The following is a 17,672-nucleotide window of genomic DNA, read 5'->3' as shown; positions in this document are numbered from 1 at the left end:
GCCAGCTTTTCCACTCTCCTCTTTCACCTTCATCAAGAGGCTCTTTAGTTCCTCTTTGCTCTCTGCCATTACGATGGGACCATCTGCATATCTGAGGTTATTGACATTTCTCCTGGCAGTCTTGACTCCAGCTTGTGATTTATCCAGCCCAGCATTTCACATAATGTACTCTGCATAGAAGTAAAATAAACAGGGTGACAATATATAGTCTTGACATACTCTTTTCCCAGTTTTGAACCAGTTCATTGTTTTATGTCCAGTTCTAACTGTTGCTTCTTGACCTGCATACAGATTTCTCAGGAGGCAGGTAGGTGGTCTGATATTCCCATCTCTGTAAAAATTTCCACAGTTTGTTGTGATCCACACAAAGGCTTTAGCATAGTCAGTGAAGCAAAAGTACATATTTTTCTGGAATTTCCTTGCATTTTCTATGATTTAACAGATGTTGGCAACTTGATCTCTGATTCCCCTGCCTTTCCTAAATCCAGATTGTACATCTGGAAGTTCTTGGCTCACATACTGTTGAACCTAGTTTGAAGGATTTTGAGCATTATCTTGCTAGCATGTGAAATGAACACAATTGTATGATAGTTTCAACGTTCTTTGGCATTGCCCTTCTTTGGGATTGGAATGAAAACTGACCTTTTCCAGTCCTGTAGCCATTGCTGAGTTTTCCAGGTTTGCTGGCATATTGAGTCCAGCACTTTAACAGCATCATCTTTTAGGATTTGAAATAGCTCAGCTGGAATTCCATCACCACCACTAACTTTGTAGTGATGCTTCCTAAGACCTACTTGACTTCACCTCTAGGATGTCTGGCTCTAGGTGAGTGACCACACCACTGTGGTTATCTGGATCATTAAGGCATTTGTACAACTCTTCAGTGAATTCTTGCCATTTTTTAAATATCTCTGCTGCTTCTTTTAGGTCCTTGCCATCTGTGTCCTTTATTGTGCCCATCTTTGCATGAAATGTTCCCTTGATATCTCCAGTTTTCTTGAGGAGATCTCTAGCCTTTCCCAGCCTATTGTTTTTCTCTATTTCTTTGCATTGGTCACTTAAGAAGGCTTTCTTCTCTCTCCTTGGTATTCTCTGGAACTTATTTAGTTGGGTGTATCTTTCCCTTTCTCCTTTGTCTTTCACTTCTCAGCTATCTGTAAGACCTCCTCAGACAATCATTACCTACTGGCGATTTTCAGAAAGGGCTTTATCCTGACTCGTGCTTCATAACAGAAAAAGAGGTCCTTGGATGACCCATTAGTTCCAAAAGTTAGAGTTGAGGCCTGCATTTTCACTGAGCAGCGGGAATGGGAGTGAGCATGGCCTGATTTTTGTTTTCCAATCAACGATATCCAAAAAGTTGGACTTGGTTTCCTGTTGTTGTTGTTTTTTTTTAACTGCATCTTTATTTATTTATTTATTTGTTTTTGACTGTGCTGTATCTTCATTGCTGTGCAGACTTTCCTCTAGTTTCAGTGAGTAGGGGTGGCTTTTCATTGCTGTGCGTGGGCTTTTCATTGTGGTGGCTTCTCTCGTTGTGGAGCGTGGACTCATTGGCTTCAGTAGCACGCAGGCAAAGTAGTTGTGGTTCCCGGGCTCTAGAGCCCAGGTTCAATAGCAGTGGCACATGGGCTTAGAATCTCTGTGGCATGTGGAATCTACCCAGACCAGGGATCAAACCTGTGTCTCCTGCATTGGCAGGTGGATTCTTTACCACTGAGCCACCAGGGAAGCCCTGGTTTCCTCTTCTTGAGACTTCCACTTGTCACTTGAGGAGGCCTTGTTTCAGGTACCAGATGGTGGAGAGGAGATGATTCTGGTGCTAACAGGAGCAGTGAGACAGTCCAAATGACTTTGTTATTAGTGGGATACTTGAATGAACTGTACCTCCTTGTTAAACTTGGAGGAAATGACAGTGCTCGATATTTGTGGACACTTAATTCCCCCTAAAAAGAGGGCTAATCTGAAAGCATCAACCCTTGACCAACATCTTTAGATGCAAGTTAAAGCACTGCCAACTGCACTGTGAAATGCAACAGACTGACTGCTTGATAGAGAGAAAGTAGGGTGGGCTCCACAGCTGGGTTCCTGTGGTCAGAGAGAGTTGGTGGCAGGGACAACATTCCCACTATCCTGAGACAAGCAAACTGGTGATACACACACAACTTGGTGTGTAAAGCCCCAGGAACAGGGCCTTGTCCTCCCATAGTGTGTGCATAAGGAAACTTGGTTGTTCTCACTGGGGAAACAGGGGCACCTGAAGTACTGCATGTGTTGGGGGTGGCAGGGGGGAAAGAAGACGTCAGCTTGTGCTTTCTTCGCCTCCTTGTTCCATAGATGGGCAGAACAGTGAGGCGGGTGTCTGCCTTCCCTGGGACGTGGCATTTGCCGGGGCTGAGGGCTTTCTCTGTGGGCACACATCTTCCCTCCCACCGGCCACGGTGAGTAGATGCCTGCTCACACACTGTTTCTGATCCCCAGGGAGAAGGATGGCATCCAGAAGGCCCGTGAGATCCTGGTGCGGCTGGGTCTGGACCCAACACATGAGGACTGTGTGGCCACTCATCGGGTCTGCCAGATCGTGTCCACACGCTCAGCCAGCCTGTGCGCGGCCACGCTGGCAGCCGTGCTGTGGCGCATCAAGGAGAACAAAGGCGTGGACCGGCTGCGCTCCACTGTCGGGGTCGACGGCTCAGTCTACAAGAAGCACCCCCAGTGAGTCAGCACGCGGGCCCTCTGAGAGGCCTGACTCCGCAGGAACTCAGGGTTGCACTGTGAGGGTGGTGGAGATGGGCCATGGCGTCCAGGTTCTTTGTGGAATGAAAGCTCCCCACTGGGCAAGTGGGAGCTGAAAGTGTACTGACCTCAGCATGGGTGGAGGCTTTCCTCGGAGCTCTCCTGGTTTTGGGGGCTCTTTTTTTGTACTTTCTTAGTTCCAGTTTCTCTGGCTCACCTAGGTATTGAATTAATCCTGCCCTGCCTTCTATGTTTTGATCCCTTAGTCATAAGTGCTTAAATATTCAAATTTCAGTTGGGACTTGAAAGATATTTTTTTCTATGGTACCCACTTAGCTCATCATTTTCACCTAATAAGAACACCAGGTCAATGGCCCTGCATTAACTGAAGGGGAATGCGGAGGGTCTCAGCTCTTCCATGTCCTAGGCTCCTGGCCCAGTGCTTCAGAAACTTTAAAGTACACACAGATGACTAGAGGATCTAGTTAAGAGGCAGATTCTGGTTCAGAAGGTTTGGGTTCAGCCTGAGATCCTGTGTCTCTGATAGCACCCAGGGATGCTGCTGGCCCATGGGCCACACTTGGAGTATTAAGGCCTTGGAGATGGTGGCTCCAAGCAGCCACCACACAAATCCTTAGCTGTTCAGACACCTCTGGGGTTCTTGGCAGAAAGCAGCCAAAGAGAGGCCGAAGTCTAGAAGAGCATTTTGACGTTTCTGTTTTTGGGTCTTTCCTAGGGAGCATCTGCTGAATTGATGAAACATGAATAGTAGTTGGTGTCAGAGTCACCTGAGGCTGATAAGTTGGGCAGAGGAGCTGGGGCCTGTGAGAAGGGGGTCTTCTGTGAGTGTGTGCAGGAAATGGTGGTTTCCCAGAAGGGTCCTTTTCTTTTCACAGGGTAGTTGCAGTTAAATATTTTGAGCTTTTATGCAGTGACCCCTAACCTGGGAAAGAGTAGGGAGAGAGTGTTTAGGGTGTCATTTGGGCTGAGGTGGTGAGCTACTGCCCTAAACATTTGTACCACTGACCCTACTTGTGGGCACCCAACTCTTACCCCTCTCTGTGACTGCAGCTTTGCCAAGCGTCTTCACAAGACCGTGCGGCGCCTCGTGCCTGACTGTGACGTCCGCTTCCTCCGCTCTGAGGATGGCAGTGGCAAGGGGGCAGCCATGGTGACGGCAGTGGCCTATCGGCTGGCTGATCAGCACCGAGCCCGCCAGAAGACCCTGGAGTCTCTGAAGCTGAGCCGTGAGCAGCTGCTGGAGGTCAAGAGGAGGATGAAGATAGAAATGGAGCGAGGTCTGAGCAAGGAGACTCACGCCATTGCTCCTGTCAAGATGCTGCCCACCTACGTGTGTGCCACCCCTGATGGCACAGGTATTCAGAAGGGCTGCCACCCAGCTCACCGCAGGGCTCAGTCACTCCAAGAGGACTCCCTTAGCCTTAGCATTAGGTGTTCAGGTCAGATTGTCGAATGTGTTTCTTCAGCTGTAGTACTGGGAAATTCTGGTGTTCAGTGAGCTCAACCAAGGCACTCCTTTGCTAAAACTGAACAGTGATCATAGTAAATACTTGCTTATTATGTAAATGAATGCTTACTATGTGTCAAACGCTTCTCTAAGCATTCCACATGTATTAATTCATTTAATCTTCAACTGTTAACAGACACTAGTAGTTAATTTTGTTTGTTAATAAGCTATTATGTTTTACACAAAACCTAGGCACAGGGAAATTAAGAAACCTGCCCAACTAGACAGAGAATGCAATGGCACCCCACTCCAGTACTCTCGCCTGGAAAATCCCATGGATGGAGGAGCCTGGCAGGCTGCAGTCCATGGGGTCGCTGAGGGTCAGACATGACTGAGCGACTTCACTTTCACTTTTCACTTTCATGAATTGGAGAAGGAAATGGCAACCCACTCCAGTGTTCTTGCCTGGAGAATCCCAGGGATGGGGGAGCCTGGTGGCCTCCCATCTACAGGGTCATGCAGAGTTGGGCACAACTGAAGCGACTTAGCAGCAGCAGCAGCCCAACTAGAAGATGGTAGAGCTGGATTCAAATCTAGGAATTTTGGTTCCAGGGTTAGCTCATATAAGGTCAGGGGTTGGCAAACTAAAGTCCATGGTCTAAATCTAGCCCACTGCCTATTTTTACAAATAAAGTTTTATTAGTACACAACCATGCCCATTTGCTTACATATTGTTTATGGCTGCTTTGTGCTACCAGGGACAGTGTATTGTTGCACCCTAGTTCAGCCAGGTCTCGCTCCTCTATAGAGGGGAACGCAGTGCCTCCCTCTTGCAGCTGCCTGAGGGTTGCATGGAAACTGTGATTGAGGCATGCAGTGCATTGTGACTGTCCTACAAAGGAGGGTTTTCTCATTTAGAAAGATTTCCCTTCAGTTTTCTTTAAAGAGTTGGACTCTGTTGTTCCTTCTGTCTTCTCTATTCTGGAACCTCATGTAAGGTGGCCTTTGATTTTGTACAGGTGGCATATTTGGATATTTTGGAGTGTACCATATCACCATTTCTTTCCTGTGTTCTGGAGCTCATTGTAATTCCTGGGATCCTGCAACTTGAATTCATTTGAGAACCACTAAGGAGCCAGGAAATCTCTAATCCCAGGGTTGTTATTTTCTTTATCATTAGGTAGAGCTTACTGTCTATCATGGAGAAGGAAATGGCAACCCACTCCAGTATTCTTGACTGGGAAATCTCATGGACAGAGGAGCCTGGCGGGCTACAGTTCATGGGGTTGCAAGAATCAGACACAACTTAGTGACTAAACCACTGTCTATTATGCTGAGGTTGTCCAGGGCCTCCTGGGAGAGCTCCTCATTAGGGGAAGGTGACTGTCAGTCTCTTTAGCCCCAGTGAATTATCTTCCTGGGCTTATTTTCCAGAGAAAGGAGACTTCCTGGCCTTGGACCTTGGGGGTACCAATTTCCGGGTCCTGCTGGTGCGTGTGCGGAACGGGAAGCGACGCGGGGTGGAGATGCACAACAAGATCTACTCTATCCCACAGGAGGTCATGCATGGCACAGGGGACGAGGTAAGACAGGGGCTCCTCTGGGAGGGGACTCCGGGAGATACCTGCTTCTCACCCGGGAGGACAGTGCTTTCTCTGCTTTCTCCTGTGGTCCTGGGGAGGAGTAGGTGGGCTAGGGCTCTGGCTGGCCTTTACTTAAGGATGTGCCCGAGCTGGCTTTTCTCCTGGGTAAAGGCCCAGAGCCAGTGTTCTGGCCCTGCTGGGTGCAGCCTGCCCTGGCCCACCCACCACCCCGCTCAGAGCCCAACTTCTCCTTACAGCTCTTCGACCACATCGTCCAGTGCATTGCAGACTTCCTGGAGTACATGGGCATGAAGGGTGTGTCCCTGCCTCTAGGTTTCACTTTCTCCTTCCCCTGCCAGCAGAACAGCCTGGACGAGGTAACAGTGCTTTCCTGGAGGGCTCTCCCATGGGCTTTACTAACTCTGAACCAGCCAGAGTTTTGAGCAAGGGAGAAAGCTGACCAAGAGGAAGAAAAGACAGGCATTAGGGATCAGTCATGGGGAAGGGCTTTTTGATGGGAATGAGCAAGTCAGAGCTGGTGAGAGTGAAGTAGGTAACAATCTTTGGGATGACAATGATGATGCTGATAATATCAACAACTGACATTTTTTAAAGTATTTTGTGCAAGGTACTCTGCTAGGTTTCCTCATTTAACCCTCACAGCAACCATATAAGGTAGGTGTTTGTGTGCCCATTTTGCAGAAAGGAGAACCAGGTCTACAGAGAGGCCAAGTATCTTGCAGGTCATGTAGCCTGCGAGTGGCTAAGCCGTGATTTCATTCCAGTTTCTGGACACATGAGTCCATGCTGTCAGTTATGCTCAGCTGCGGCCCCTGTTCTGGGCTCGGGACATTTCACTCCATCCCCTGTTTGGATGTCGTGATATTTCCCTATTGTCGCCTTTGATTTTTATTCCCTGCCAACTTGCCTTGGGTGACTGAAGCAGGGGATAAAGATCTGGGGCGTTCGCAGCAGCCCTTATGTCACTCAGCTGAGTTTTGTAAATGCCTCCTAGTCCTCGCTCTGCGAGTTAAATTTACCCCGTGCACTGCTAGCACAGGTCAGGTGTTAGGAAGTCCTGGTAAAAACCCTGCCGAATCCGGTATTTCCCAACATCTGTTAACATTTGTCCAGTGTTAGTCTAGGATTGCTTTTAGTTTTTCCAGCTTCTTTGTCTCAACGTAGTATTTTTTTCATTAATGCATTGGTTTTCAAAGCCTTCTCATTTGCATCAGTTTACCAAAAGTACTTACCAAACATGTATATAAGCATTTATGTGATATTTAATGAAACATTGCTTATTATAACAGTCATTAGAAACAAATTAAGTTATTCAACAGTTGGGAAATAGTTAAGTCATGAGTCATTCACTGCCTCATATTAGTGACTAATTTTTTGGAAGGAATTTCAATGATTTGGGAGAACACTGGTGGTAAGACCAGAAAAATATTTTAAAGAAAAGTATAAACTCTACAATACAGAAATGTACAAAATGTGATTAATAGGAAGATAAAAAAAAATTCCAGTTTATATGCTTCTAGACTTCTACTGAAATATTTTTAACAGACTTTTCAAGTATACTTTTCAAGTATAGCATGTATATATATGTTTATAGACATATATATTCTTATATATTTATCTGGTGGCCCCAAGACATGTCAACTGTTTCTTTTCATGCCTGAATTGTAAAGTTCCAGGTCATTGTATTTCATTTATGCCATATGTTCTAAGTTTCTGTAAGCATCTGTAAGCATTCAGTCTAGAACTGTGAAAGCTAAGAACAAGAGACATAGAAGCTGGGTTCTATCTGTTGTTCTGTCTATAAATTGGGTTCTGCTCTGCTGAGATCAGTCTGTTGATGAAATCAGCAGGTTCTGAAGCCCAGAGGCCGCAAGATGCCTGGCTTAGCTGGTGGCCACGGGCAGCTCTCCCCAGCTGTTGGGGCCTCTGCATGCCGTATTATTTAACGACCACTTACAGTAATGTTATTTCAACATTCCGAATGGTTGAAAGTACCAAATACAAAATTTCATCAGAGATGTCAAGCTAATTTGTAAACAAGAAAATCAGAGTGGTTTGGATATAGGTGTGTAAACTAGGTCACTACTGAGATTGAACTTTGTTTTTCTGAGTTTCCTGGGATCCGAACACAGTGGGACTCGTGATATTAAACTCCTGGGCCGTGAGAAACCAAGCAAGTCCTGGAAAAACCATGCAGTGGGTAGATAGTAAGCACATGGCCCTTGTTTGGGTTCCAGCCTCTCAAGAGTGGCGTGGGGGTCCTGGATGCCTATTCCCTGATGGACTGAAGCAGCACAGAGGGAACCAGGGAGCAGTATATGAAACAGCCCCCCATATTCAAAGCCATCATATATCTGCTCCTGAAAGGCCCTGTAACTCAGCAGAGGGTACTTGTTCACTTCATAGTGGAGTCTGAAAATTCAGAGACACAAACCGACCCCTCTGTGTAATGTTCAGGCAAACTGTTTTTCATGGTGAGGGCAACGAGCGTATAGAGCTTAGCTCCTTGGCAGGGGCAGTTGTGTGGTGCTTATGAGCCCGTGCATTGGAGTTGGTGAGCCTGGGGGTGAGGGCCTCCTCTGTTCCAAGCTGCAGGCCTTGGGCAGTTTACTCCAGGGCCAGAGTTACCTGTAAAATGGGCACGATAATGACAGACATTTCACACAGTTGCTGTGAGGATTAAATGGTGTAACATATGTGCTGTGCTTAGCCCAATACCTGTTGCACAGTAGGCCCTTCTAGTAGGTGAGACAGGTTTAGAATAACTTATGGGTGAGATGATTGATTTTCAAAGGGCCTCTGATAACCTGTGAGGTTGACAACTAGAGAATGAGCCAAGAGTCCTTCTCTGATATCCACCTCCCTGCCCATGTGTGATTTTTAGAGCATCCTCCTGAAGTGGACTAAAGGCTTCAAGGCGTCTGGCTGCGAGGGTGAGGACGTAGTTATGCTGCTGAAGGAAGCCATCCACCGGCGAGAGGTAGGGGAGGCAGAGCACGAGGCCTGAAGGGGTCTCTGTGTACAAAAGCGGGGGGAACTGTTAAGTGCAGTTGTGCTGGTCACAGGGATAATTATTGTAGTCCTTCAGCAGTTTGTGAGTGTCCATGGTCTGTCAAGCCTTCCTCTAGGCAACTGAGGATTCAGGAATGGCCACAAGCTCTCATTCTATAAACAAACCGTGAGCTAATGTCAGGTACTTTTGTGCTATGAAGGAAATGAAGTTGGGTAAGGACAGGGTGAGTGGGGCTGGGGAAGCGCATTCTTTTAAATAGTATAACCAGGGAAGGTTTCTGAGGAGGTGACATTTGAGCAGAGCAAATAAGCCCTGCTATATAAACTGTCAGTTCAGTTCAGTTCAGTTCAGTCGCTCAGTCGTGTCCGACTCTTTGCGACCCCATGAACGGCAGCACGCCAGGCCTCCCTGTCCATCACCAACTCCCGGAGTTTACCCAAACCCATGTCCATCGACCATCCAGCCATCCAATCCTCTGTCGTCACCTCCTCCTGCCCCAAATCCCACCCAGCATCAGGGTCTTTTCCAATGAGTCAGCTCTTTGCATGAGGTGGCTGAAGTATTGGAGTTTCGGCTTTAGCATCAGTCCTTCCAATGAACACTCAGGACTGATCTCCTTTAGGATTGACTGGTTGGATCTCCTTGCAGTCCAAGGGACTCTCAAGAGTCTTCTCCAACACCACAGTTCAAAAGCATCAATTCCTCAGCACTCAGCTTTCTTTATATAAGCTTTGAAAGTGAAGTCGCTCAGTCGTGTCCAACTCTTTGTGACTCCATGGACTGTAGCCCACCAGGCTCCTCCGTCCATGGGATTCTCCAGGCAAGAATACTGGAGTGGGTTGCCATTTCCTTCTCCAGGGGATCTTCCCAACCCAGGGATCGAACCCAGGTCTCCTGCATTGCAGGCAGGCGCTTTAACCTCTGAGCCACCAATAAGTTTTATACACATCTAAATCTCCCCTACATGTGTCTGAGGGAGAATATTGTAGCTCATTTGGGGATTGGGATCTGCTGTTGTTCTCAGGAGTTTGACCTGGATGTGGTTGCTGTGGTGAACGATACAGTTGGGACTATGATGACCTGTGGCTATGAAGACCCTCACTGTGAAGTCGGCCTCATTGTTGGTGAGGACTTGGACTATCTTTCCCCTGCAGGGTCACAGAGCCTGGGAGGTGGGGGATGGTGCTGAGGGAGGCCCTGACTGACCTCTCTTGATTGGCAGGCACAGGCAGCAATGCCTGCTACATGGAGGAGATGCGGAATGTTGAGCTGGTGGAAGGGGAAGAGGGGCGGATGTGTGTCAACATGGAGTGGGGGGCCTTCGGGGACAACGGATGCCTCGATGACTTGCGCACAGAGTTTGATGCAGCTGTGGATGAACTTTCCCTCAACCCTGGCAGACAGAGGTAGGCGCCCAGCTGCGTGTGGGCTCTGGTATGTTTATCTCAGAACTGAACAGTGATGAGACACCCACAACAGCAAATCCCAGGATGCTCATTCTCTTGAGATGTTAACAGAAGAGATTTCTTTGGAAAGGGCTTCTTCTCAGATACATCTGGGAAGTTCTGGGTTAAGTCCTTTTTGCCCTTTTGAACTGTGATGGTCTCGAAGTCCATTTGGGAAAACAAAATCACAACAGTTATGTTGCAAGGAGAACTGGAGTTGGTCACCCAGGTTTTAGAGGGATGAAAAGATCAAAGGGGGTTGCTGAGTAGCACAGAAGTTAGTATACATGTAGGAAGCAGCTCCTACTGTGAGGACTGGACAGGTGAGAGAAAGTGTTAAAACCTAGGTGTGGGACTTGAGGGAAAACAGACAGTTGAACCACTTGTTGCCATCACGGTGAAGAAGCATTGCTGGGCCAAGGCAGGTAGGACCAGGAAGCAAATAGGAGCAAGCCTTTCTCCATCCATCCAGTGTATAGCATCCTCTATTGTCATCCTGGACAAGGGGGCAGCCCCAGCATCACCAAGCCCTTGTTGTGGTGGGGTCCCATTAGGAAGAGGTTGAATGTAGTGTTTCCTAATTGGATTAACCAGGGACTGTACTTCTGCGGATTATCCTTTGCAAACATTTGTCTATAGTAGAGGCCACAGGCTAAAGTGCCTCCAGGAACCAGCCAGACAACATTAATGAAAGAAAACAGGCTGGAGTAAGACAAGATTAAATGATGATGGAGTCTTGGTTGAAATCGAGAATGCTGATATTTTTAAAGGCACTAGGCAGAGCCGGAAGACCCTCAAACTATTGAGTAGTCACGTCCAGTTCTCTTGGCCAGTTTAGTTCTCAGCTGGCACTAGTTATTTAAGCAATAAATGATTAGGTTGAAGGGAAAGCATGCTAAATTCTCAGCAACATCAGGGATTAAGATTCAGTATCCTGCTCTTCTGGAAGTGGGGTGGGGTCTGGTGTGAGTTCCTTCTTGAGAAGTCAGGAATAAGCCTTGGAAGGAAAATGAACCCATTAAATGGAGTCGATTCAGGGAATCCCTTAGGCCTCAGGACACATTTTACTGAATGCTATGAGTCAGTACGTGTGGATGCCAGGAATCCTGCCTAAGTGAGTCAGATAGCATTTCCTGTTCCACTAGCGGGAATCTGTATGCTCTCTACCTTCTAATGTAGTGAAGGCTGGTCTGTATCAGCACATCCTACACTTCTCTTTTAACCTCCATGAACATTACTTGCATTGCAGGTTTGAGAAAATGATCAGCGGCATGTACCTGGGCGAGATTGTTCGTAACATCCTCATCGATTTCACCAAGCGTGGGCTGCTCTTCCGTGGCCGCATCTCAGAGCGGCTCAAGACAAGGGGAATCTTTGAAACCAAGTTCCTGTCTCAGATCGAGAGGTGAGAATTTAGGGCCTGGAGTAGGATGGGCCATGTGTCCTTTTCATGGACAGACAAGCTGGGATTTTCACAGTTCAGGTACGATCAGGGTGTGGCTTACATAAAGGTCAGTTTAGTAGCTAACGTGTTTGTCTCTATATAGTGCTGTTTTAAAGTACTTTATGAACAATTGGCATTTTAAGGGAAAATATATGATATTCTCGTGAAAAATCATGCTGACCTGGATGAACCTGTGCAAAGCAGTATTGCTGGTTCTACACTAATTTCAAAGGTAGAAAGAAAGATAGCTGCTCACAGAATGTAAATGGGAATGCACAGCGGAAGATAACTCACCGAAGCCCCTGTGCTTGGCAAGAAGGACCTTCGTAACCACTGGCTGCAGTAATAGGCAACCAGGATCAAGTGGCATCCTGTGGTGGCTCATTAAAGCGAGGCCTTCTTCCCCAGTTTAATGGTAGAGAAGAGAAGTCTGCTCTAAATTAGAATGCTGAGTTTCAGAGCCTTCTGGGAATTAATGCTGCATTAATATTACTCTCAGGCATATTGAAAAACAGGAACTAGACAGCCTACATGAGGGGGCCCTAAGTTATCTGCACCAGTAAACAGAATACTGTTCCAGTTTACATGTCTATTTTCTTCTTCTATATATAGAGCACAGGTAGATTCAGACCACCCAGAGTGGGGGAGGAGAAGTAGAAGAGGCATCTAATGTTGTTGTTGAGGCTCGTCCTGCTGGGCTGTGGACAATGAGAGATTGGACAGGAAAGGGCTTTGCAACTGAAAACTGTCATATATTAGCATCATCACTGTCTTTGCTATTTCCAAATAAGTGGAATCATGGCCAGTCCTTTTGAGTATCAGTTTTGTAGCAGCAGATACACTTGCCTAGATAAAGTGGCATGGGGAGCTGTTTCTTTGTGTTCCTGTCCATGTGGGCCGGTGTGATAAGCACTAGTTCCTGAATTGAGTTTAAAAATGGAACCACCTCTCACGGATGGTAGCTTTTACCCCCAGCCCTTGGAAGTCCAGGTCCCCCAGAACTGCTTCTGATGAAGGAGCCAGGCTCTGGAGTGGCAAGCCATCAGGCCCTCTGGGACGTCACTGACCACTGGCTGTCTCCTCTTGCCCCAGTGACTGCCTGGCCCTGCTGCAGGTCCGTGCCATCCTCCACCACTTAGGGCTCGAGAGCACGTGTGATGACAGCATCATCGTCAAGGAGGTGTGCACCGTGGTGGCTCGACGGGCAGCCCAGCTCTGTGGTGCAGGCATGGCCGCTGTAGTGGACAAAATACGAGAAAACCGTGGGCTGGACACCCTCAAAGTGACCGTGGGTGTAGACGGGACCCTCTACAAGCTACATCCTCAGTGAGTGCCCAGTTGCCACTCTTCCTGCCCACCTTTCTCCCCACATCTCTTCATTCTTTGCCTGCTTTCCTTTCTCTTTATTTTATGGCAAATTTTCAGACATTCCAAAGAGTATATATAGTGCATATATTATAGTTTAAAGATTAATAACTAGAAGTAGGTCTGTGTTTTACCATCCAGCTTGGAAGCCCCCTGGGAGCTCCTCCCAGTTGCACCCTTCATTTTCCCCACCATAAGTGCTGAGGTGATTAAGTTTGTCACTTTTTTCCTCCCATATTTTATATATGCATCTATAGTGTTTATTTTTACTTAATTTTTTTTGGCTGCACTGAGCAGCATATGGGATCTTAGTTCCTGGACCAGGGATCGAACCTGAGCCCCCTGCATTGGAAGCACAGTCTTAGCCACAGGACCACCAGGGAAGTCCCAGCTTTACTTAATGTTGAATTTACCATAAGGGGAATCCCATGGCATCTTTTCTTTTGTGACTGGTTTTTCTCACACTGCATGTATGGTTTTTAGATGCCTCAACACTGAAGTCTGCAATCACAGTTCATTAATTTTCAGGGCTGTAACCTTTGAGTGACTAAGCTATAATTTATCCTAATGATGAGTATTTGAGTTATTTCTAGATTTTGACTATTTCAAACAGTGCTTCTGCCAATGTTCTCGTATGCGGGAAATCTGGAGCATTTTTTCCCATCGTCTAGGGTAGGAGTTGGCAGCTTATAGCCACAACTTTTTGTAAATAAACTTTTATTGAAACACAGCCATGCCCACTTGTTTATGTGTTGTTTATGGCTGCTTTTGGCTATTAACAGCAGACTATATGACCACAAAGCTCAAAGTATCAATTGTCTAGCCCTCTATAGAAGCAGTTTGCCACCCTCATCAAATTCAGTATGGAAATACTGAAGTCCTTTTTCTTTTTACTCTTTCTTCTGTCTTTGTCCATCTCTTCCCCTTTTGTCCTCTCATCACTATTTCTCTTCTCCTTTCTTCTCTCACTTGCATATATTTTGAATAAATTGTTTTAAAATCAGGATATACCTCAGTTCCTTTCCCATAGAAGCCCTTCAACTAAAACTTAAAAGAACAGAGCTGTGCCCCTTGCTCAGCGGAATGTAGGATGGAGAGACTCATTGATTGACTTGTCATCTGTGTCACCATGATTGTTTCAAGAAGTTGAGAAGCTTGCCTAGAGTCTACAGTTCGTGCAAAGAGTGGACCCTGAGAAGCTCTAAATTTCTCTTATTGATGTTCAGTGTCATTGTGAAAACAGGAACCTCAGTCTCAAGTGAGGGTTGGAAGTGGGACAGAAGTCCAGCCACTAGCACTGGGGCTTGATGTTAGGACCTCCATTCTCAGCTGCCAGTGGGGAGGAGCAACCTGACCCTGCTCTAGTGGGTCGATAATGACAAAGGGTCTCTTCCTCTAGTCCCATGTCAGGAAGAATCTTTGATTCTTGTCATCTCCCAACAACACACTCCTAAGTCTGCTCCTTTTGCCTTTAATGAAATTTTGGGTGAGACATGACTCTGATATGAGTTAATATCTCTGGAAAGTGTAATATCACATGTATGGGACTTGGTCCTCCCCTCTAGAGCTGATGAACAGGCACTTCTGCAAGCCATGCATAAATGACTGCTCTTTTAAGAACACAGCTGGCCATAATCTCAGGCTTTTGTCCTAGAGTTGAATCTTAGCTTCTCACTTAGCTTCTCTTGCCCACTGTGACATAGAACTTGGGCATGTTGCTAGTCTCTCCAAACCTCAGTTTTCTGAAACACAATACATAGTGTTTAATACTATGGTATTTAATACTATGGTATTAAACTAGGATGGTAGCTATCATCCTCTTCTCCATCTCAATTATTCCTAGGTTTCCAGCATCACTTCTTAGGGCACTATCTTTCAGGACACAAATCTATCGTGACTAAGATATTTTATTCTGTCTTCCTCCCAACTTTTTCAGCTTTGCCAAAGTCATGCATGAGACGGTGAAGGACTTGGCTCCAAAATGTGATGTATCCTTCCTGGAGTCAGAAGATGGCAGTGGGAAGGGGGCAGCTCTCATCACTGCTGTGGCCTGCCGCATCCGAGAGGCTGGACAACGGTAGAGCCCCTGCAATCGGAAGGACTTTCTCTCGGTTTTCCTTCTTTCCTGCTTTAAATTATAAGATGCCATTCCCCTTGTGTCAGAAACAGACCCCTAGGCTTTTCCTTGGCAGAGAGGACCTCATTGGACTAGGTTTTGTCTCTGTCTACTCAATGTAGAGTTTGGTTCCCAAGCCTTGGCTCTCCTGAGATAAATACAATTTGTTCACACTTTTCACAACCATTACCATTGATTTTCTTAAAACTCGAAAAAAGGATTTAATCTTTAGTAATCCCCCTGGCCAAATTCCATGCCCCTGTATAATCCTACAGGATGGGGACAATAATAAAAAATATGTTTGCTTCACCTTGAAGCCTGACCATGACATTTCTATGTGGAAAGCATCCCCCAGCTTGAAGGTTGGTGCTATTTCTCCTCTCAGAGAGCTGAGAGGTCTCCACTGACTTGAGCCTGATCCTCCCACAGGCAGGGAGGAGGGGCGGCAATGGAGGGGAAGTCCATGGATAGCCATGTGGCAGCCCCTCCTCAACCTCATCTATAAGCATTTGCGTAGTGGGTTCCAGTGGATGCCGTTCCTGGAATCAAAGCATCCTGAGTCTGATCAAGCTAAACCAAAGCCTAGAGTCCTGGGAGTAGGTTCACAGGTCATCAGTAAGCAGTGGACCTTTGGGGGCGGGAAGACTTTTTGGTCTGTTTTAAAATTTTTTCCTGCAGAAGTGGAAACACTGTATTTTCATTTTAATTTATATTTGAAATGTATTTAGTTCATGAAGTGCATCTGCTCCTTCATCTTGACACTGTATGATCCTTTATATGTAATGTATTTATATGTTCATTTGTTATGTCTATAAATACACAGGGTCTCAATAGATCAATGTAGTTAAAAGGATGGAAGATGAAGATATACTGATCGGTTACTAGAAATACCTCATTCATATGCAGAAAGAGAAGGAAAACATCATTAAAGTGAGCGAACAGTCAAGCAGCTCCTCCTTTCCCTGCAGACTCAGAAACTTGGAAGGTGTCTGGGGATAGCGTGAAGGGGGTTGTGACTGTGGACTGAAGAAACCACACCAACTGATTGCTCCGTCTAGAAACTTTTCTGGCCCAATATTACATGAGATGTTAACAAAGGAAACAGGAATCATTCACTGCTTAGCAATCTTCTGTCTTAGGGCAGTTAGTAGTATTTTAAACCTCTCTAACAAGATAAAGGAAGTCACCAAAAATATTTGCAAAATGGTCTAATTGTTGATAGCAAACCAAAACCAAACTGTTAATCAAACATAACAAAACTTCAGGGACAACATGTTTGGTGGATTTGTACCCTTCTAGCAAATTTCACCTTGGGTTTGTTTTGTAAATGTTCTATAAGAGGTATTGTCCACAGACTTCTAGGCTAAGCTGTTTTTACAAGAAGTATTTATTTCAAACTGCTTGGGTAGAGAGGGAAAGGGACCTAAAACCTTCCTTACCCTACTTTTTATAGTGCAGTTAATCCTGAATCTGAGAGCCCACTTCTGCCCTAAAATATTAAATCATTTTAATATTTTTATTTAACCCATATACTTCATAATAAAGAGGGGAAGGCCTTTTAACAATGTTGAGTAGGATACAAGGATCAAAACAAAAATGGAACGACACAACTCAAAGCACCCAAATTTTGCACATTTATCAAACTTGTAGTGAGAACAGTGTCTAGATTTGTGTATCACTAAGGGATGCCCAAGAAATAGAAGTGAACTTTAACTTTTAAACTTGAAAGATTAGGCACCATCTATGAAATTGCACATTTTTAAAAGGTAGAGCTGTGTGTGTGGCTTCTAAAACGGAACGGTGGAAAATGTGTTTTGAATGGTTGTGTTCCCAGTTAGGTGATAGTTCCTTGCTGACGCTGCTTTGCCTGTGTAAGTATATTGACTCAATCTATGACTGCGATGTACTCAGTAGCAGATCATCTCAAACCCTTGAGCGCTCAGTCTAGTGAAGATGTTGTCATGTACAATAAAGAACTAGTTGGATTAACTGTGTGATGTTAACTATTATTAATAAATTTTAACATTTTTCAAATATTTCATGTGTGATTCATGAGACTTTTCAAGAGTGCAGTCATCTTTCAAGCATATTAGTATTTCCTAACCTATCTGAGGGGCTTCCCTAGTGGCTCAGAGGGTAAAGCATCTGTCTGCAATGCAGGAGACCCGGGTTCGATCCCTGGGTTGGGAAGATCCCCTGGAGAAGGAAATGGCAGCCCACTCCAGTATTCTCGCCTGGAAAATCCCATGGACCGCAGAGCCTGGTAGCTACAGTAATTGCTGAGGGTTTTGGTTTTGACTACACGTGCTTGACAGGCATGTGGCCAACACTTGGCCTTGACGCCAGATATTTCTCACTCCGGAAACACAGTGCCAATGGAATGGGAAGCTAGATGATTTTTCCTAGGCTGTGTTTGAGCCCCTGGATTTCAAGCACCACTGAAACCATGGCTGGTGCAGCAGTCTGCTGTTTTAAAGCAGT

General features: G+C 45.9%; 1 protein-coding gene across 1 annotated transcript in view; it reads left to right on the top strand.

Annotated features, from left to right (window-relative positions):
• Window positions 1-17,227, top strand: part of HK2 (hexokinase 2) — a 69,107-nt gene extending 51,880 nt beyond the window's left edge. The window contains exons 9-18 of the mRNA XM_015473383.2: window positions 2,482-2,715; window positions 3,808-4,112; window positions 5,639-5,787; window positions 6,045-6,164; window positions 8,693-8,788; window positions 9,846-9,945; window positions 10,044-10,227; window positions 11,516-11,671; window positions 12,803-13,036; window positions 15,012-17,227. Of these exons, the coding sequence (XP_015328869.1) occupies window positions 2,482-2,715; window positions 3,808-4,112; window positions 5,639-5,787; window positions 6,045-6,164; window positions 8,693-8,788; window positions 9,846-9,945; window positions 10,044-10,227; window positions 11,516-11,671; window positions 12,803-13,036; window positions 15,012-15,156 (1,723 nt within the window). The 3' untranslated portion in view covers window positions 15,157-17,227. The remainder of the gene's footprint in view (window positions 1-2,481; window positions 2,716-3,807; window positions 4,113-5,638; window positions 5,788-6,044; window positions 6,165-8,692; window positions 8,789-9,845; window positions 9,946-10,043; window positions 10,228-11,515; window positions 11,672-12,802; window positions 13,037-15,011) is intronic.
• Window positions 17,228-17,672: the final 445 nt, after the last annotated feature.

Source organism: Bos taurus, chromosome 11, assembly GCF_002263795.3.
Source record: "Bos taurus isolate L1 Dominette 01449 registration number 42190680 breed Hereford chromosome 11, ARS-UCD2.0, whole genome shotgun sequence".
Lineage (NCBI taxonomy): Eukaryota > Metazoa > Chordata > Mammalia > Artiodactyla > Bovidae > Bos > Bos taurus.
Note: the sequence above shows the minus strand (reverse complement) of the source record. Positions and strands in the feature narration are given on the sequence as shown.